Source organism: Oratosquilla oratoria, chromosome 32 (assembly GCF_046742065.1).
Source record: "Oratosquilla oratoria isolate Oo_2021 chromosome 32, ASM4674206v1, whole genome shotgun sequence".
NCBI classification, from domain to species: Eukaryota; Metazoa; Arthropoda; class Malacostraca; order Stomatopoda; family Squillidae; genus Oratosquilla; species Oratosquilla oratoria.
In genome coordinates this window covers 31,642,252-31,662,251 of record NC_134808.1, presented here as the reverse complement: position 1 = coordinate 31,662,251, position 20,000 = coordinate 31,642,252, and the positions used below count along the sequence as shown (strand labels likewise).

At 48.8% G+C, this 20,000-nt stretch overlaps 1 protein-coding gene across 3 annotated transcripts in view; it reads left to right on the top strand.

The window, feature by feature from the left end:
* Pi4KIIalpha (phosphatidylinositol 4-kinase II alpha) overlaps positions 1 to 20,000 on the top strand; it is a 209,697-nt gene that overhangs the window by 32,157 nt on the left and 157,540 nt on the right. The window contains exon 1 of one of the 3 annotated variants that reach the window (XM_076213940.1): positions 3,998 to 4,130. The exons of 1 other annotated variant lie outside the window; for it this stretch is intronic. In XM_076213940.1, coding sequence (XP_076070055.1) covers positions 4,013 to 4,130 — 118 coding nt within the window. In that variant the 5' untranslated portion in view covers positions 3,998 to 4,012. Of the gene's footprint in view, positions 1 to 3,997; positions 4,131 to 6,642; positions 7,005 to 20,000 lie in introns of those variants that run through there. One more of the 3 variants, XM_076213939.1, reaches the window with a different exon arrangement.

The following is a 20,000-nucleotide window of genomic DNA, read 5'->3' as shown; positions in this document are numbered from 1 at the left end:
CTACCACCAACACTACCACCAACACCACCAGCACTACCACTACCTCTACCACCACCACCACTACCACTACCTTCACTACCACCACTACCATCGCCACCACCAGCACTACCACTACCATTACTGTTGCTAATACTATTACTATTACTACCATTACTACTGCTGTTGCTGCTTATATTTGGACAAGATGGCGGCCGCCACCCTAAAGCCGACCTTATGAGGCGAATATGTTTATTTTGTGCGAGCGAGGCCTTTTCTCCCTCGGGCATCGAGCGCCGACCGAAACTTCGAACCGTCGACTCGTCTCGCGTACCGGAAATCCGCCCGTCTCTCGTGGTGTCAACGCAAGCGTGCTGGTCTCGTATTCACGGAGTTGTGGGTTCGAGTCTCTCCCTTCTCTCAAATTCCCAGGAGTGATTGTGAGTTACCTGCCTCAACAGTTCCTGAAGAGCATAATTGGGCAAAGGTGACAGCTTCGGTCATGGGTACTCAGCCTCCTGTCGTAGGCTCCTCACCCCATATCTCGTGGAAGGAACCAAGGGGAAAGAGAGCCTTGAAACTTGAACCTTGAAACTTGAACCTTGAAAATTGAACCTTGAAAATTGAACCTTGAAACTTGAACCTTGAAACTTGAACCTTGAAAATTGAACCTTGAAAATTGAACCTTGAAACTTGAACCTTGAAACTTGAACCTTGAAACTTGAAACTTGAAACCTTGAAACTTGAAATTTGGTAAACGTGACGTCTCTCACTGTCTCCATTCTGAGTTAAATAGAAATCACCCGGCTGTCAGAAGACTGAAGAGGTATATCTAGAACGCCCCTCACCGCCTACAGGAAATGAAACGTTGCCTTTGGAAGAACCACTAGACCGTTGCCAGTTGCTCCGGGGGCTGCGGATTTCTTATCGCGTGGGTTTCTTACAAGAGAAGCCTTGGGTATTCGTATGTTACCCCACCCCCTCCCCCATTTTCTCCACATCCTTTCTTCCCTTTCCTTACCATATGGGGTGATGACTGCATCAACGACTTCGGTGACGTCCATAAAGACGTCCACTCGGAAAACTAAAAACCTAATTAAGTAGCTTTTGGTAGTCCTCCTCTCTGCTGCTACTCCCCTTCAATCTCTACTTGACCACCTCTAGGCCTCCACCTCTAGGACTCGTCCACCTCTAGGACTCGTCCACCTCTAGGACTCGTCCACCCCTAGGACTCGTCCACCCCTAGGACTCGTCCACCCCTAGGACTCGTCCACCCCTAGGACTCGTCCACCCCTAGGACTCGTCCACCCCTAGGACTCGTCCACCCCTAGGACTCGTCCACCCCTAGGACTCGTCCACCCCTAGGACTGCTCCACCCCTAGGACTGCTCCACCCCTAGGACTGCTCCACCCCTAGGACTCGTCCACCCCTAGGACTCGTCCACCCCTAGGACTCGTCCACCCCTAGGACTGCTCCACCCCTAGGACTGCTCCACCCCTAGGACTGCTCCACCCCTAGGACTGCTCCACCCCTAGGACTGCTCCACCCCTAGGACTGCTCCACCCCTAGGACTGCTCCACCCCTAGGACTGCTCCACCCCAGGACTCCTCCACCTCTTCACATTTTTGGTGCGATACTGTCCCCCAAGGATAGAAGCGCTGGTTATTGGCAACTAGAAACTAAGACTTCACATCACCCTCCTCTCTCTACCCACCCATCCCTCCGTTCCCTCCTCCCCTTCACTCTCCTTTCTTCCAACCTTTCCCTCCATTTCTTCCTTTTCCATCCACTCGTTCCTCCACCCTTTCCCTTCCTCACTATCCCTTCCTTTGTATCCCCTTCCCCCCACTACCCCCTTCCCCCACTACCCCCTTCCCCCACTACCCCCTTCCCCCACGACACCCTCTTCCCCCACGACACTCTCTTCCCCCACGACACTCTCTTCCCCCACGACACACTCTTCCCCACGACACCCTCTTCCCCCACGACACCCTCTTCCCCCACGACACTCTCTTCCCCCACGACACCCTCTTCCCCCACGACACCCTCTTCCCCCACGACACCCTCTTCCCCCACGACACCCTCTTCCCCCACGACACCCTCTTCCCCCACGACACCCTCTTCCCCCACGACACCCTCTTCCCCCACGACACCCTCTTCCCCCACGACACCCTCTTCCCCCACGACACTCTCTTCCCCCACGACACTCTCTTCCCCCACGACACCCTCTTCCCCCCCGACACCCTCTTCCCCCACGACACCCTCTTCCCCCACGACACCCTCTTCCCCCACGACACCCTCGTCCCCCACGGCACCCTCTTCCCCCACGACACACTCTTCCCCACGACCCACTCTTCCCCCACGACCCCATCTTCCCCCACGACACCCACTTCACCCCCGACACCCTCTTCCCCCCACGACACCCACTTCCCCCCACGACACCCTCTTCCCCCCACGACACCCTCTTCCCCCACGACACCCTCTTCCCCCACGACACCCTCTTCCTCCACGACACCCTCAACCACAACGACACCCTCTTCCGCAACGACACCCTCTTCCCCCACGACACCCTCTTCACCCCCCGACACCCTCTTGCCCCCACGACACCCTCTTCCCCCCACGACACCCTCTTCCCCCACGACACCCTCTTCCTCCACGACACCCTCTTCCTCCACGACACCCTCTTCCTCCACGACACCCTCTTCCTCCACGACACCCTCTTCCTCCACGACACCCTCTTCCCCCACGACACCCTTCACCCCCACGACACCCTTTTCCCCCACGACACCCTCCACCCCAACGACACCCTCCACCCCTACGACACCCTCCACCCCCACGACACCCTCCACCCCAACGACACCCTCTTCCCCCACGACACCCTCTACCCCCACGACACCCTCCACCCCCACGACACCCTCCACCCCCACGACACCCTCCACCCCCACGACACCCTCCACCCCCACGACACCCTCCACCCCCACGACACCCTCCACCTACCCCTTTCCTCCCTCCTATGCTTTTCCCCTATTACCATCTCCCTCCCGGCCTCTTCCTCACTACCCCTTTCCACACACCTTCCCTCTCTCCTTCCCTCCCTCTCTCCCAACTAGTCCCCTCCACACACTCCTGGTCCCCTCCACACACTCCTCCCCCTGTAAACACGCCTCCACTATTGCCTTGGTGGTGGTGGTGGGGGGGGAATGTGATCGAGGCTCTCTCGTAAATGGATCGAAGATTTTGATAACGAGCGACCTCCTCGTAAGCGGGGACGGTTGTAAACTGGGCTCTCACGGGCGCGGGCGAGGGGCACGAAGAAACGTTTTCTCACGACTGCCCCCAGAGTGCCCGGGAGAGTTGAATGATGCGTGGCATCAATCACCGTAAAGATTTCTTTTTTTTCCGAAGGAGACTAGAATAGACTCTAATCGCCAAAGGCCCCTTTATGTAAAATTATATATATATATATATATATATATATATATATATATATATATATATATATATATATATACATATATATATATATATATATATATATAAATATAATATTGCAAACGAGTTGGATATCATAGATATCCTGTTTCTTTGTGTGTGTGTGTGTGTGTGTGTGTGTGTGTGTGTGTGTGTGTGTGTGTGTGTGTGTGTGTGTGTGTGTGTGTGTTTATTGGTGTGTATTTATCTACGTAAGTATACCTAATTTGCTCCTGATGTTTCAGAAACTGTTTTTTTATCTAAACGAACGAAGGCTTTATTGCCCAGCCTAAGTAATGTAAAAAACCCTCTTACTGCGTACATTGTGACTCGAGGAAGGTACTGACACGTCGCCTGTATGGTCCGCGCGGTAGTGTTGTCAAAGTCCGCCGAACTCCGACCGAACGCAGATTACTACATCGCCCAAGTTATTTTTTCCACAAATCCAGTGGATTCACAACATGAAATTCATGTTAGTTTCCCCCCCCCCCCGAGATCGTGAGTGTGAGTGGTAAACGATAGAAAACGTAATCTGTTCATGAACGGCCGATGAACAGTGATAAAGATGGCGACTCGCTTGATCCGTCACAATGGTTTCGAACGGAGTAGCCCAGTAGTTGGCGGGAAAATGGAAGATCACCTTTGCAACGATCATGAGGAGGTGTGGAACGTCGACTTTCAAGGTAAGTTGGAGATGTAGCACCGTCTCATTAAACCATAATGAATGGTTCTTCGGATTTTGTCCTTATCTTTGTTGTATCTTTTTTACGAGTTTAATTAATTACATATCTGGCAGGTTCATCATAGCACAAGTGTTTTTTGTGTGGGTTTTGTATCGTAATCATTGATGTATTTATTCTTTTTGAATGGGTTTCTTTGAAGACGTGATGGATGTATCAAAACACGATAATTAGTTCCTCAAGGTTGGCATAGTTGATACGAGCGTTTAATTAATTATTTGTCGGAAATGTGGCATAGTTGGATAAAAGCGAAAAAAATCGTTAGGTTCTGTACACGTTAAGAACCACTGTATTATACAGATGGTTTGCATAGCAGCGCCAAACGTTTCATTCTCAACACTGAGGGATTGCGTCGACCCATGCTAACGGATAGCTTGGTCAAGTGAAGCCTAGAAGGGTAGCGAGGCTCTTTCGACATTGGGACGTCTTCTTCGAGTGTGATTGAGATTGGGTGATGAAATTACTACTTTCATCGCTGAGTTAAATGAAGTTAGGATACGTGTGTGTTTGTGTATGTTAGTATTTTAGTGTGAATGTTTATTAGTGTGTGTTTGTTAGTGTGTGTTTGTTAGTGTGTGTGTGTTTGTTAGTGTGTGTGTGTTAGTGTGTGTGTGTTAGTGTGTGTGTGTTAGTGTGTGTGTGTTAGTGTGTGTGTGTTAGTGTGTGTGTGTTAGTGTGTGTGTGTTAGTGTGTGTGTGTTAGTGTGTGTGTGTTAGTGTGTGTGTGTTAGTGTGTGTGTGTTAGTGTGTGTGTGTGTGTGTGTGTGTGTGTGTGTGTGTGTGTGTGTGTGTTGTTAGGTGTGTGTGTGTGTGTGTGTGTTGTTAGGTGTGTGTGTTAATGTGTGTGTGTGTTAATGTGTGTGTGTGTTAGTGTGTGTGTGTGTGTGTTAATGTGTGTGTGTGTTAATGTGAGTATTAATGTGTGTGTGTGTTAATGTGTGTGTGTGTTAATGTGAGTATTAATGTGTGTGTGTTAATGTGAGTATTAATGTGTGTGTGTTAATGTGTGTGTGTTAGTGTGTGTGTGTTAGCGTGTGTGTGTGTTAGAGTGTGTGTGTGTGTTAGCGTGTGTGTGTGTTAGAGTGTGTGTGTGTTAGAGTGTGTGTGTGTGTGAGATAGAGTGTGTGTGTGTGTGTGTGTTAGAGTGTGTGTGTGTGTGTTAGTGTGTGTGTGTGAGCGTGTGTGTGTGTGTGTGTTAGTGTGTGTGTGTTAGCGTGTGTGTGTGTTAGCGTGTGTGTGTGTTAGCGTGTGTGTGTGTTAGCGTGTGTGTGTGTTAGCGTGTGTGTGTGTGTTAGCGTGTGTGTGTGTGTGTGTGTTAGCGTGTGTGTGTGTGTGTGTGTGTGTGTGTTAGCGTGTGTGTGTGTGTTAGAGTGTGTGTGTGTGTGTTAGCGTGTGTGTGTGTGTTAGAGTGTGTGTGTGTGTGTGTGTGTGTTTGCGTGTGTGTGTGTGTGTGTGTGTGTGTGTGTGTGTTAGCGTGTGTGTGTGTTAGCGTGTGTGTGTGTGTGTGTGTGTGTGTGTGTTAGCGTGTGTGTGTGTGTTAGCGTGTGTGTGTTAGCGTGTGTGTGTGTTTGCGTGTGTGTGTGTTAGCGTGTGTTTGTGTGTGTGTGTTTGTGTGTGTGTGTTTGTTAGTTGTGTGTGTGTGTGTTGTGTGTGTGTGTGTGTTTGTTAGTTGTGTGTGTGTGTGTTTGTTAGTTGTGTGTGTGTGTGTTTGTTAGTTGTGTGTGTGTGTGTTTGTTGTGTGTGTGTGTGTTTGTGTGTTAGTGTGTGTCTGTTAGTGTGTGTGTTTGTTAGTGTGTGTGTGTGTGTGTGTTTGTGTGTGTATGTGTTTGTGTGTGTGTGTGTACACATCTCTATAAATGTGTGTAAACACATCTGTATAAATGTGTGTATACACATCTGTATAAATGTGTGTATACACATCTGTATAAATGTGTGTATACACATCTGTATAAATGTGTGTATGCACATCTGTATAAATGTGTATGCACATCTGTATAAATGTGTGTATGCACATCTGTATAAATGTGTGTATGCACATCTGTATAAGTGTGTGTGTGTGTATGCACATCTGTATAATGTGTGTGTGTGTGTGTGCACATCTGTATAAATGTGTGTGTATGCACATCTGTATAAATGTGTGTGTATGCACATCTGTATAAATGTGTGTGTATGCACATCTGTATAAATGTGTGTGTATGCACATCTGTATAAATGTGTGTATGCACATCTGTATAAATGTGTGTATGCACATCTGTTTCTTTGTGTGTGTGTGTGTGTGTGTGTGTGTGTGTGTGTGTGTGTGTGTGTGTGTGTGTGTGTGTGTGTGTTTATTGGTGTGTATTTATATACGTAATTATAAATAATTTTCTCCTGATGTTTCAGAAACTGTTTTTTTATCTAAACGAACGAAGGCTTTATTGCCCAGCCTAAGTAATGTAAAAAACCCTCTTACTGCGTACATTGTGACTCGAGGAAGGTACTGACACGTCGCCTGTATGGTCCGCGCGGTAGTGTTGTCAAAGTCCGCCGAACTCCGACCGAACGCAGATTACTACATCGCCCGAGTTATTTTTTCCACAAATCCAGTGGATTCACAACATGAAATTCATGTTAGTTTTTTCCCCCCCGAGATCGTGAGTGTGAGTGGTGAACGATAGAAAACGTAATCTGTTCATGAACGGCCGATGAACAGTGATAAAGATGGCGACTCGCTTGATCCGTCACAATGGTTTCGAACGGAGTAGCCCAGTAGTTGGCGGGAAAATGGAAGATCACCTTTGCAACGATCATGAAGAGGTGTGGAACGTCGACTTTCAAGGTAAGTTGCAGATGTAGCACCGTCTCGTTAAACCATAATAAATTATTCTTCGGATTTTGTCCTTATCTTTGTTGTATCTTTTTTACGAGTTTAATTACATATCTGGCAGGTTCATCACAGCACAAGTGTTTTTTGTTTGGGTTTTGTATCGTAATCATTGATGTATTTATTCTTTTTGAATGGGTTTCTTTGAAGACGTGATGGATGTATCAAAACACGATAATTAGTTCCTCAAGGTTGGCATAGTTGATTCGAGCGTTTAATTATTTGTCGGAAATGTGGCATATTTGGATAAAAGCGAAAAAAATCGTTAGGTTCTGTACACGTTAAGAACCACTGTATTACAGATGGTTTGCATAGCAGCGCCAAACGTTTCATTCTCAACACTGAGGGATTGCGTCGACCCATGCTAACGGATAGCTTGGTCAAGTGAAGCCTAGAAGGGTAGCGAGGCTCTTTCGACATTGGGACGTCGTCTTCGAGTGTGATTGAGATTGGGTGATGAAATTACTACTTTCATCACTGAGTTAAATGAAGTTAGGATACGTGTGTGTTTGTGTATGTTAGTATTTTAGTGTGTTTGTTAGTGTGCTTGTGTTTGTATATGTTAGTATTTTAGTGTGTTTGTTAATGTTTGTGTTTGTTAATGTGTGTTTGTTAGTGTGTGTTTGTTAGTGTGTGTGTGTTTGTTAGTGTGAGTGTTTATTAGTGTGTCTTTGTTAGTGTGTGTGTGTTTGTTAGTGTGTGTGTGTTTGTTAGTGTGTGTGTGTGTTTGTTAGTGTGTGTGTGTTAGTGTGTGTGTTTGTTAGTGTGTGTGTTTGTTAGTGTGTGTGTGTGTTGTTAGGTGTGTGTGTGTGTGTGTGTGTGTGTGTGTGTGTGTGTGTGTGTTTGTTAGTGTGTGTGTTAGTGTGTGTGTTTGTTAGTGTGTGTGTTTGTTATTGTGTGTGTGTGTGTTTGTTAGTGTGTGTGTTTGTGTGTGTGTGTTTGTTCGTGTGTGTGTTTGTTCGAGTATGTGTGTTTGTGAGTGTGTGTGTTTGTTAGTGTGTGTTTTTAGTGTGTGTTTGTTAGTGTGTGTGTTTGTTCGTGTGGGTGTTTGTTAGTGTGTGTTTGTTTGTGTGTGTGTATGTTTGTGTGTGCGTTTAGTGTGTGCGTTTTAGTGTGTGTGTTAGTGTGTGTGTTAGTGTGTGTGTTAGTGTGTGTGTTAGTGTGTGTTTGTTAGTGTGTGTTGATGTGTATGTTAGTGTATGTGTGTCTGTTAGTGTATGTCTGTGTTAGTGTGTGTGCGTGTTAGTGTGTGTGTGTTAGTGTTCATGTTAGTGTTAGTGTGTGTTAGTGTGTGTGTGTGTATGTTAGTGTGTGTGTTTGTTAGTGTGTGTGTGTGTTAGTGTGTGTGTGTGTGTTAGTGTTTGTGTGTGTGTGTGTGTTTGTGAGTGTGTGTGTGTTTGTGAGTGTGTGTGCGTTTGTGAGTGTGTGTGTGTTTGTGAGTGTGTGTGTGTTTGTGAGTGTGTGTGTGTTTGTGAGTGTGTGTGTGTTTGTGAGTGTGTGTGTGTTTGTGTGTGTGTGTGTTTGTGTGTGTGTTTGTGTGTGTGTTTGTGTGTGTGTTTGTGTGTGTGTTTGTGTGTGTGTTTGTGTGTGTGTTTGTGTGTGTGTTTGTGTGTGTGTTTGTGTGTGTGTTTGTGTGTGTGTTTGTGTTTGTGTGTTTATGTGTGTGTGTGTCTTTATGTGTGTGTGTGTGCGCGTTAGTGTTAGTGTTTGTGTGTGCGTGTGTGTGTTTGTGTCTGTGTGTGTGTGTACACTTGTATAAATGTGTGTAAACACATTTGTATGTGTGTAAACACTTGTATAAATATGTGTAAACACTTGTATAAATATGTGTAAACACTTGTATAAATGTGCGTGTAAACACATCTGTATAAATGTGCGTGTAAACACATCTGTATAAATGTGCGTGTAAACACATCTGTATAAATGTGCGTGTATACACATCTGTATAAGTGTGCGTGTATACACATCTGTATAAGTGTGCGTGTATACACATCTGTATAAGTGTGCGTGTATACACATCTGTATAAGTGTGCGTGTATACACATCTGTATATATATGTGTGTATGCACATCTGTATAAATGTGTGTGTATGCACATCTGTATAAATGTGTGTAAACACATCTGTATAAATGTGTGTAAACACATCTGTATAAATGTGTGTAAACACATCTGTATAAATGTGTGTAAACACATCTGTATAAATGTGTGTAAACACATCTGTATAAATGTGTGTAAACACATCTGTATAAATGTGTGTATGCACATCTGTATAAATGTGTGTGTATGCACATCTGTATAAATGTGTGTGTATGCACATCTGTATAAATGTGTGTGTATGCACATCTGTATAAATGTGTGTGTATGCACATCTGTATAAATGTGTGTGTATGCACATCTGTATAAATGTGTATACACATTTGTATAAATGTGTGTGTATACACATTTGTATAAATGTGTGTGTATACACATTTGTATAAATGTGTGTGTATACACATTTGTATAAATGTGTGTGTATACACATTTGTATAAATGTGTGTATACACTTGTATAAATGTGTGTATACACATTTGTATAAATGTGTGTATACACATTTGTATAAATGTGTGTATACACATTTGTATAAATGTGTGTATACACATTTGTATAAATGTGTGTAAACACATCTGTATAAATGTGTGTAAACACATCTGTATAAATGTGTGTAAACACATCTGTATAAATGTGTGTAAACACATCTGTATAAATGTGTGTAAACACATCTGTATAAATGTGTGTAAACACATCTGTATAAAAGTGTGTGTATGCACGTCAGTATAAATTTGTGTGTGTGTATTCACATCTGTATAAATGTGTGTGTGTATTCACATCTGTATAAATGTGTGTGTGTGTATGCACATCTGTATAAATGTGTGTGTATGCACATCTGTATAAATGTGTGTGTATGCACATCTGTATAAATGTGTGTATGCACGTCTGTATAAATGTGTGTATGCACATCTGTATAAATGTGTGTATGCACGTCTGTATAAATGTGTGTATGCACGTCTGTATAAATGTGTGTATGCACGTCTGTATAAATGTGTGTATGCACATCTTTATAAATGTGTGTATGCACATTTGTATATGTACATTGCAGGTAGGCACATGTATATGTAAGTGTATGTACAGTATGCGTAGAGTTTTGAAGAATTTTATTTTACATATTGTTCCTGTCTAACAAACTTGTATTTTCAATTCTTGCGATGTGGGGAGGTCAGTTCCTGTCTGCGAAGATGCAGGAAAGCCTGACTGATTCATGCAAAGCTGTCGCCCAACATCGTTGAAAGCCACAAAGAATGACACGCACGATCTGCATTTTGTTTTTAAGAAAACCTTGAACCGGAACCAAAACAGGAGAAATAACAGGCAGCCGTTGTGTGCAGAGCCTTCTTATGTCCAGAATCGTGTTCAATAAAACCTTTAACGATTTTTTTTGTGGGGGGCAGTGTGAGTGTGGGGGGCAGTGTGAGTGTGGGGGGCAGTGTGAGTGTGGGGGGCAGTGTGAGTGTGGGGGGGGGCAGTGTGAGTGTGGGGGGGCAGTGTGAGTGGGGGGGCAGTGTGAGTGGTGGGGGTAGTGTGAGTGGCCTTAGCAAAGGACATGTCACGCCTCTTTTACTCAATGCCGCTGGCGACATTAAGGCGCTTGAAAGGGGTGTTAACTCTTGGATGAAAAGAATGAGCCACCGAAGGCCGTACATATTTCATCAGGAATCGGAAGCTTCTCGTAAGGCTCCGGCGACCCAAGAGTTGGTGGCGGACCATCTTTCCGATCATTTGGCTCCCAAAATGGGATCTCCAAGCTTGCCAAACATGGATCAATTGGAGCGCTGTCCATAAGGAGACCTAACAGCATACCCACAATGCTCCGCTGTATACTGGCATGAGTGTGTGCATGTGTGTGTGCACTTATGTACACGTGTATCTGCAAATACATGTGCATGTGTATGAGTGTTGATTTATAGTGTGTGTGTGTGTGTGTGTGTGTGTGTGTGTGTGTGTGTGTGTGTGTGTGTGTGTGTGTGTATGTATGTATTTGTGCGCATGAACATGTGCGTGCGTGTGTGCGCGCGCGTGCTTGTACCTGTAATCATTTCCATCTTCGCTTTTTACATTTTTCATATTCTAGTTTAACCACAATGATTATGAAGACAGTTATCACAGCTGCGAGCGTAAATGAGGAACTCGACTACTCTCCTCGCCTCTTCGGTTTAAGTACTTCCAAGTATAGGGTGTTTGTTTTCGGAGAAAGGACTATGCTAATAGGGCGGCCCTCAACACCACCAGGCACCACCACGTCCATACCCACCACCACGTCCATGCTCACCACCACGTCTACCACCGCCACCACAGCACCATCATCACCACTATCACTGTCAACACCACCATCACCATGTCCACTATCACTGTCAACACCACCATCACCATGTCCACTATCACTGTCAACACCACCACCATCACCATGTCCACTATCACTGTCAACACCACCACCATCACCATGTCCACTATCACTGTCAACACCACCACCATCACCATGTCCACTATCACTGTCAACACCATCACCATGTCCACTATCACTGTCAACACCACCATGTCCACTATCACTGTCAACACCACCACCATGTCCACTATCACTGTCAACACCACCATCACCATGTCCACTATCACTGTCAACACCACCACCATCACCATGTCCACTATCACTGTCAACACCACCACCATCACCATGTCCACTATCACTGTCAACACCACCACCATCACCATGTCCACTATCACTGTCAACACCATCACCATGTCCACTATCACTGTCAACACCACCATGTCCACTATCACTGTCAACACCACCACCATGTCCACTATCACTGTCAACACCACCACCATGTCCACTATCACTGTCAACACCACCACCATGTCCACTATCACTGTCAACACCACCACCATGTCCACTATCACTATCAACACCACCACCATGTCCACTATCACTGTCAACACCACCATCACCATGTCCACTATCACTGTCAACACCATCACCATGTCCACTATCACTGTCAACACCATCACCATGTCCACTATCACTGTCAACACCACCACCACCATGTCCACCATCACTGTCAACACCACCACCATCACCATGTCCACTATCACTGTCAACACCACCACCATCACCATGTCCACTATCACTGTCAACACCACCACCATCACCATGTCCACTATCACTGTCAACACCACCACCATCACCATGTCCACTATCACTGTCAACACCACCACCATCACCATGTCCACTATCACTGTCAACACCACCACCATCACCATGTCCACTATCACTGTCAACACCACCACCATCACCATGTCCACTATCACTGTCAACACCACCATGTCCACTATCACTGTCAACACCACCACCATGTCCACTATCACTGTCAACACCACCATGTCCACTATCACTGTCAACACCACCACCATGTCCACTATCACTGTCAACACCACCACCATGTCCACTATCACTGTCAACACCACCACCATGTCCACTATCACTGTCAACACCACCATGTCCACTATCACTGTCAACACCACCACCATGTCCACTATCACAACACCACCACCAACACCACCACCAACACCACCACCAACACCACCACCAACACCACCACCAACACCACCACCACCAACAACAACAACAGTACTACCACCACCACCGCCACCACCTAGACAGATTTTTACACAGAGGAGCACCTGAAGTTTCCCCCACCCCACCCCATCCCACACTGTGGATCTGTTGCCTTCCTCTTCGCCCCCTCCTATCTTCCTCCATCTCTCGCCTTCGTCCCTTTCTTCATCTCCCTCATCCCTCCCTCCTCTCCCTCCTCTTTCTATCTCTATCTCCCTCCCATCCCTCCCCCCTCCCATCCCTCCCCCCTCCCATCCCTCCCCCCTCCCTCCCCTTCCCCCCTCTCTCCTCCCTCTTTTCTCGTTCTTTCTTTCCTTCTCGTTACCTTGATCTATTTTTCTTATCATTATTTCTTCCCTTTTCTTTCTCTCTCCCCTTCTCATTTCCTCTTTTCCTCCATCAGTAGCAAGAGGTCCCTTGGACTAGTGGCTCGTATCGACCAGCCAGCCAGCCAGTCGGGTCCTGGCGGCTGGAGCCCGACGCCGCCGCCGCCGCCAGCCTGGCTCGGTTGTCTTTTAACTGGGCGGTGCTGGCGTCGTCGTCGTCGTCGCTAGCTTCTCTCGTGCCTCCGTCGTCGTCGTCGTCGTCGTCGTCGTCGTCGTCGTCGTCGTCGCTAGCTTCTCTCGTGCCTCTGTCGTCGTCGTCGTCGTCATTGTCGCTGACGTCACAATGATGTCACTGAATAAATGTCACCGTTTTCGGCGACGTCAATGCCAGGGACGTCTAGTTACTGTCGTCTTTGACGTCGAAGTTTTCGTCCGTTTCGTTGACATGGGTCTCCAGGTTGCCGTCTTTCTTCTTTACATTTTTCACCACTAAGGTTAATCCTGTAATGGCCTCTGTGTGTGTGTGTCAGTCTGTCTGTCTGTCTGTGTGTGTGTCTGTCTGTGTGTGTCTCTGTGTGTCTGTCTCTGTGTCTGTCTGTGTGTGTGTGTGTGTGTGTGTGTGTGTGTGTGTGTGTGTGTGTGTGTGTGTGTGTGTGTGTGTGTGTGTGTCTGTGCGTCAGTCTGTGCGTCTGTGTGTCTGTGTGTCTCTCGCAGCGTAACAAATTTCGTTCGACATCGGAATTAAAGCGCTTGACTCCAGTCTGTTCAATTTGTTCACTCATGTTATTGCTGAACAGTTAGCTTGTAGTTCTCCAGCCATGCTGAACTACAGGTTTTTAACAATTTACTCGATTTTTTCTTAAATCTAAATACTGAAGTGTTCTGTCCTTGTCAAAAAATCTTAGTGAATCTACAGTGCAGAGGTGTAGTACTGTCTTGTATAGATGTCGCCAATGATACTGTGATGGACCCCGTTCTGAACCTGACCTCGCTAGATCGCGACCCTTTGGACGATGGAGTTGTTCCACCGACCCACCCGCCCTCGGGTCTGGCGAGTGCTATTAGGAGGAGGAGGAGGGGAGGAGGAGGAAGAGGAGGAGTAGTAGTAGTAGTAGTTGCGTCATCATGTCACTGGTCTAGAAGGTCATGGGGGAAAGCAGAAATGTTTGGGATTCCTGGGCAACAAGACGCGGGAGGCTGGAGGCCAAGACGTTCTGATCTGACCTGACCTGACCTGACATGACATGACCCGACCTGAACTGACCTGACCTGACCCGACCTGAACTAACCTGACCTGACCCGACCTGAACTAACCTGACCTGACCCGACCCGACCTAACATAGGAACAGAGTGGTCATCGTCCACTAACGAAGAAGATACCTGCCTGCCAAAATGCCTGTCTAACTACTTACCTACTGTAGCTGCCTTCCTAACTGCCTGCCTACCTACCTACCTACCTGCCTACCTACCTACCTGCCTACCTGCCTACCTACTTGCCTCTCTGGCCGGCCCTCTGCCTGCATTTCTATCTGCCTCCCTCCATCCCTCCCTTCCTCCCTTTCTTTCTCCCTTCTTTCCTTCCTTCTTCCTTCCTTCTTCCTTCTTTCCTTCATCAGAATGAAATCGTTGGACGGGACCGGGGTTTACCTCCTCTCCTTCCGGGGGAGGGGAGGGGGGTCCTTCTTGCCGACCTCTCACTGCAGCAGGAAGTGAGGGAGAGGAGGAGGAGGAGGAGGAGGAGATGATGTTAGAGGAGGATAAACGAGTAAGTAGCGAGTGAGTGTGGGGAGGTGGGGGGGAGGGGAGAGAAGGAGGCGCTAAGGACTTGTTAGAGGAAGGGATATGTTGGCCGAGTTGGAGATGGAGGGAGAAGGGTCGAGTAGACGGAGGGAAGGGGAGGGAGGGAAGGGAAGAGTGAGGGAGGGGGAGTGAGGGAGAGAGCGAAAAAGTGAGGGAACGAGGGAGCGGGAGAGTGAGTGAGGGAAGGAGGGAGGGAGGGAGGGGCGGTAGAGTGAGGGAGGGAGGGAAGGGCGGTAGAGTGAGGGAGGGAGGGAGGGGCGGTAGAGTGAGGGAGGGAGGGAAGGGCGGTAGAGTGAGGGAGGAAGGGAGGGAGAGGGAGAGTGAGGGAGGAAGGGAGGGAGCGAGCGGTAGAGTGAGGGAGGAAGGGAGGGAGCGGTAGAGTGAGGGAGGGAGCGGTAGAGTGAGGGAGGGAGCGGTAGAGTGAGGGAGAAAGCGAGGGAGCGGGGGAGTGAGGGAGGAAGGGAGGGAGCGGGAGGGAGGGAGGGAGAAGAACAGGAGAGGGAGGAAGGGGAAGGAGGGGAGGGAGGAAGGAAATCCAGAATGCTGTAGGACCTGGAGTGAGATGCGGCAAGGTGAGATGAGCGAGGTTGGTGGGGAGGAGAGAGGGTGGGAGATAAGTGGAGGAGGGAGGAGGGGGGGAATAGGAAAGGGAGTAAGAGAAGAAGGAGATGAAAACTAAGGAAGAGGAGATGAGACTGGGGTGGGAGGCGGGGAGGAGGAGGAGGGGGGAGTGAGAGGAGGGGGGAGTGAGAGGAGGGGGGAGTGAGAGGAGGGGGGGAGTGAGAGGAGGGGGGGAGTGAGAAGAGGACGCCAGCTGGGAAAGGCGTTGCCGACCTGGGGAACCATCTTCTTCCTCCTCCTCTTCCTCCTCCTCCTCCTCCTCCTTCCCATCACTCTTCTTAATTTTCCTCCTTCATCTTCCTCCTTCCCTTTCTCCTCGTTCCTCGTCCTCTTCCAGCTTTCGCATTCCTTTTCCTTCTCCATCTTCCTCTCCTCCTCTCCCCCTCCTCTCCTCCTCTCCCCCTCCTTTCCCCTCCTCTCCCCCTCCTCTCCCCTCCTCCTTTTCCTCTCCCCCTCCTCTCCCCTCCTCCTTTTCCTCTCCCCCTCCTCTCCCCTCCTCTTTTTTCTCTTCCTCCTCTTCCTACATTCTCCTCCCTCCTCCCCTCTCCTCCCCTCTCCTCCTCCCTTCTCCTCCTCCCCTCTCCTCCTTTCTCCCTCTTCCTCCTCCTCTTCCTCCTCCTCTTCCTCCTCCTCCTCCTCCTCTTCCTCCTCCTCCTCCTCTTCCTCCTCCTCTTCCTCCTCCTCCTCCTCTTCCTCCTCTTCCTCTTCCTCCTCCTCTTCCTCCTCTTCCTCCTCCTCTTCCTCCTCCTCTTCCTCCTCTTCCTCTTCCTCCTCTTCCTCTTCCTCCTCTTCCTCTTCCTCCCCTCCTCTTCCTCCTCTTCCTCTTCCTCCCCTCCTCTTCCTCCTCCTCTCCTCCCCTCCTCTTCCTCCTCCTCCCCCTCCTCTTCCTCCTCCCCTCCTCTTCCTCCTCCCCTCCTCTTCCTCCTCCCCTCCTCTTCCTCCTCCCCTCCTCTTCCTCCTCCCCCTCCTCCCTTCCTCTTCCTCCTGCCTCACCCCTCCTGCTCCACCCCTGTTTTCCTCCTCCTCCTCCCTTCCTCCTCTCCACACCCTATCCTCCTCCTCTCCATACCCTATCCTCCTCTTCCCCACACCCTATCCTCCTCCCCACACCCTATCCTCCTCCCCACACCCTATCCTCCTCCCCACATCCTAACCTCCTCCCCATACCCTAACCTCCTCCTCCCCACACCCTATCCTCCTCCTTCGCCCCCCACCCTCTTCCTCCCCCCACCTATATCATCTCTTCCCTCTACAGACTCCACATCCCCTCTTCCTCCCTCCCTCCTTCCTGCCTGTATCATTCTTCCCCCGTCCTCCTCTTCGTCACCTTCCCCCACCGCCCCCATCTACTCCCCACCGCGTTCCCCTTCCTACTCGCCCCCTCTACTCCCTCTCCTACCCCACGTACTCCCCCCTCCTACTCTCCCCTCCTACACCCCCTCCTACCCCCCTCCTACCTCCTACCCCTCCTACCCCTCCTACTCTCCCCCTCCTAATCCCCCTCCTACCCCTCCTAATCCCCTTCCTACTTCCTTCTCACTGCCCCCTCCTACTCCCCCTCCTACACGCTCCTACCCCCCGGCCCTCCCTTCTACTTCCCCCGTGCCCCCTACCCAACCTACCTCACTTTTCCCCCTCTTACTGCCCCTGCCCACACCCCCGTCCTGCTCCCTCCCCGCACTCTCCTTTCTACTCCGCCCTGCGTCCCCCCCTTCCCCACCCCCCCCACCTTCTCCTTATCTCCCTGCTTATCGCGCGCGGCGTGTGCAAGCGGAGAGCACCTGCCCGAGCATTGGAGCCCTCCCCCCCTCCTCCCCGCCCCTCTCCTTTTGTTATTTGGAGCTCGATCCAGCCGTTTTGAATATAGTATTAGTTTTAAGATTCGTACAAAAAAAACGTGTTGCTTTTCCTGCATTACAAGAGTGTGGCGGCTTCGGCCGCAGCGCAGCGTCTTCCAGCATAGCTAAGGTGAAGTGGGGTGGGGTGGAGTGGGGATCGGTGAGGTCACAAAGATGGTCAATTTAGTTTAGGCTAGTTTAGACTAGTTTGATTAGGTTGAGTTTAGATTACGTGGGTTTAAGTGGGGTTGGGTGAGGTTATGTTGGGGTTAGGTGGAGTTAGTTGGGATTAGTAGGGGTTAGTTGGGGCTACTTTTATAAAAGTGGCAGTTGGCGACAAGTCTGTCGAAATAAACACCATGTGAGGACGGGGCCTTCATTAGTACGACGTTTCGCTTGTTATATACAGCTTTTTCAAGTATAGTCGTAATACACATGACTGAATTAAATAAGAAAAAATGGGGAACGGGAGGGAGGGAGGGAGATGTGGGAGATGTGGGAGAGCGGAGTGTTCCTGAATATTAGGAACGGTTAAGAAGGCGGACCAAATGCCTGGGAACAGCATAAGTTAAGGATAAGACGGAACAATTGGCTGGGTGAAAGACATTAGCTCACAACTGAGGAACAAAAGAAAGAAAATAAGAAGGATGAGCAATTATCTGAGGGTGGACAACGATTTTGAGAGGGGAAAAAAGTGAATTTTGGAGGGTAACTAGTTATAGCTTAAAATTTGTTGGCAATGGGTATTACAGGAATTAGGTGAGGTAAGATATTGAACATGCCCCTGTTATGTTCAGTTGTGTTGGTTCCTTTTACTCATATGATGGCTGCTTCCAAACATTTTGTACTGATCTTGTCGGGATCACGTACCATAAGTTATGCATTTTCACAGTCCATCAGGTGGTTGCTACTGATCCTGTTTGCAACACACGTCCTGGTGGTGACATCATGGCGGACATCGTATCCGTGTTCTCGTATCTGGGCTTTTAGATTGCGTGATTTTTTTTCCAATGTAGGGTGTTTCACATCCCGAGCACGGAATTCGATAAACATCGGCTTTATTGCCCGGCGTTTTGCCGATGTTTATTCTCGTCCTCGTGATGTCTTTAATTGTCCTACTGGTCTGACACACTACATCCAAGTTAATGGTTTTCAAAAAGTCAGGTTAGTTGCCCTCCAAAGTCCCCTTTTTTCCTCTCAGTCGTTGTCCACCCTCAGTAGACAATTACTCACCTTTCTTATTTTCTTCCTTTTGTTCATCGGTTGTGAGCTAATGTCCTCCACCCAGTCAGTTGTTCCATCTTATCCTTAACCTTTCCTGTTCCCAGACATTTGGTTCGCCTTCGCCTTAACCTTTCCTAATATTCAGGAACCCCCTTTCTCCCTACCTCCCTTCCTCTCTTCCCCTCCCTCCCTCCCTCCCTCCCTCCCTTCCTCCCTTCCTCTCTTCCCTTCCCCCCCTTCCCCCCGTTCTCCCAGTTTTTCTCATCTAACCTCATTCATGTATATTACGACTATGTACTTGAAAAATCTGTAACAAGCGAAACGTCGTACCAATGAAGACCTCCGTCCTCTCGTGTTTATTTCGATAGACTTAGAGTTGTAGTTGTAGTTGGGTGCAGTAGGGTTAGGTTTTGGGTTTGGGGTTGGGGTTGGGCTAGGGTTGGGTTGGGTTTGGGTTGGGTGGAGATAGATGTAGCCCATTCTGGATTTGGTCCTTACGGTAGCGAAGAGGGCTACTGTCATGGCGACAATGACGCCAGGAGGACCTTAAATGCTAATATCTGCCCTCGGTACTTTTTTTTTTTTTTTTGTCACTATGAAAAGTAAAACAGGAAAGTCTTTCAATACAATCATCACGGCCAACGCCAACAACACCACCTCCAACACCGACCACCTCCAACACCGACCACCTCCAACACCGACCACCTCCAACACCGACCACCTCCAACACCGACCACCTCCAACACCGACCACCTCCAACACCGACCACCTCCAACACCGACCACCTCCAACACCGACCACCTCCAACACCGACCACCTCCAACACCGACCACCTCCAACACCGACCACCTCCAACACCGACCACCTCCAACACCGACCACCTCCAACACCGACCACTCCAACACCGACCACCTCCAACACCGACCACCTCCAACACCGACCACCTCCAACACCGACCACCTCCAACACCGACCACCTCCAACACCGACCACCTCCAACACCGACCACCTCCAACACCGACCACCTCCAACTCAAATTCCAGCCCCTCCCCCAGCTGTCTTCTGCTGTTTTCTTGTTTCATTTGTTTCCTTCACCTTCGACGTAATTCATTTGTCTGAATTTACATTTGCATCTTCTCTTAACCCCATCGAAGTACCTTCGGCCGAAAACGTTCCCGTCAGTGAGATCCTCCGGCTCCCTCCCCTCCGTCTCTGTCTGTGTCCTTCTTCCAAAAGATTCTGTCGCCTTTAAATTATGCTCTTCTTCTTCTTCCTCTTCCTCTTCCATCCTTCTCTCCTCCTCCTCCTCCTCCTCCTCCTTCTTCCACCTCCTCCTTCCACCTCCTCCTTCCACCTCCTCCTTCCACCTCCTCCTCCTTCCACCTGACCCACTTCCGGAGGCCAAGATCCTCCTTTCGTCGCGACATGTCTCGTCTCGT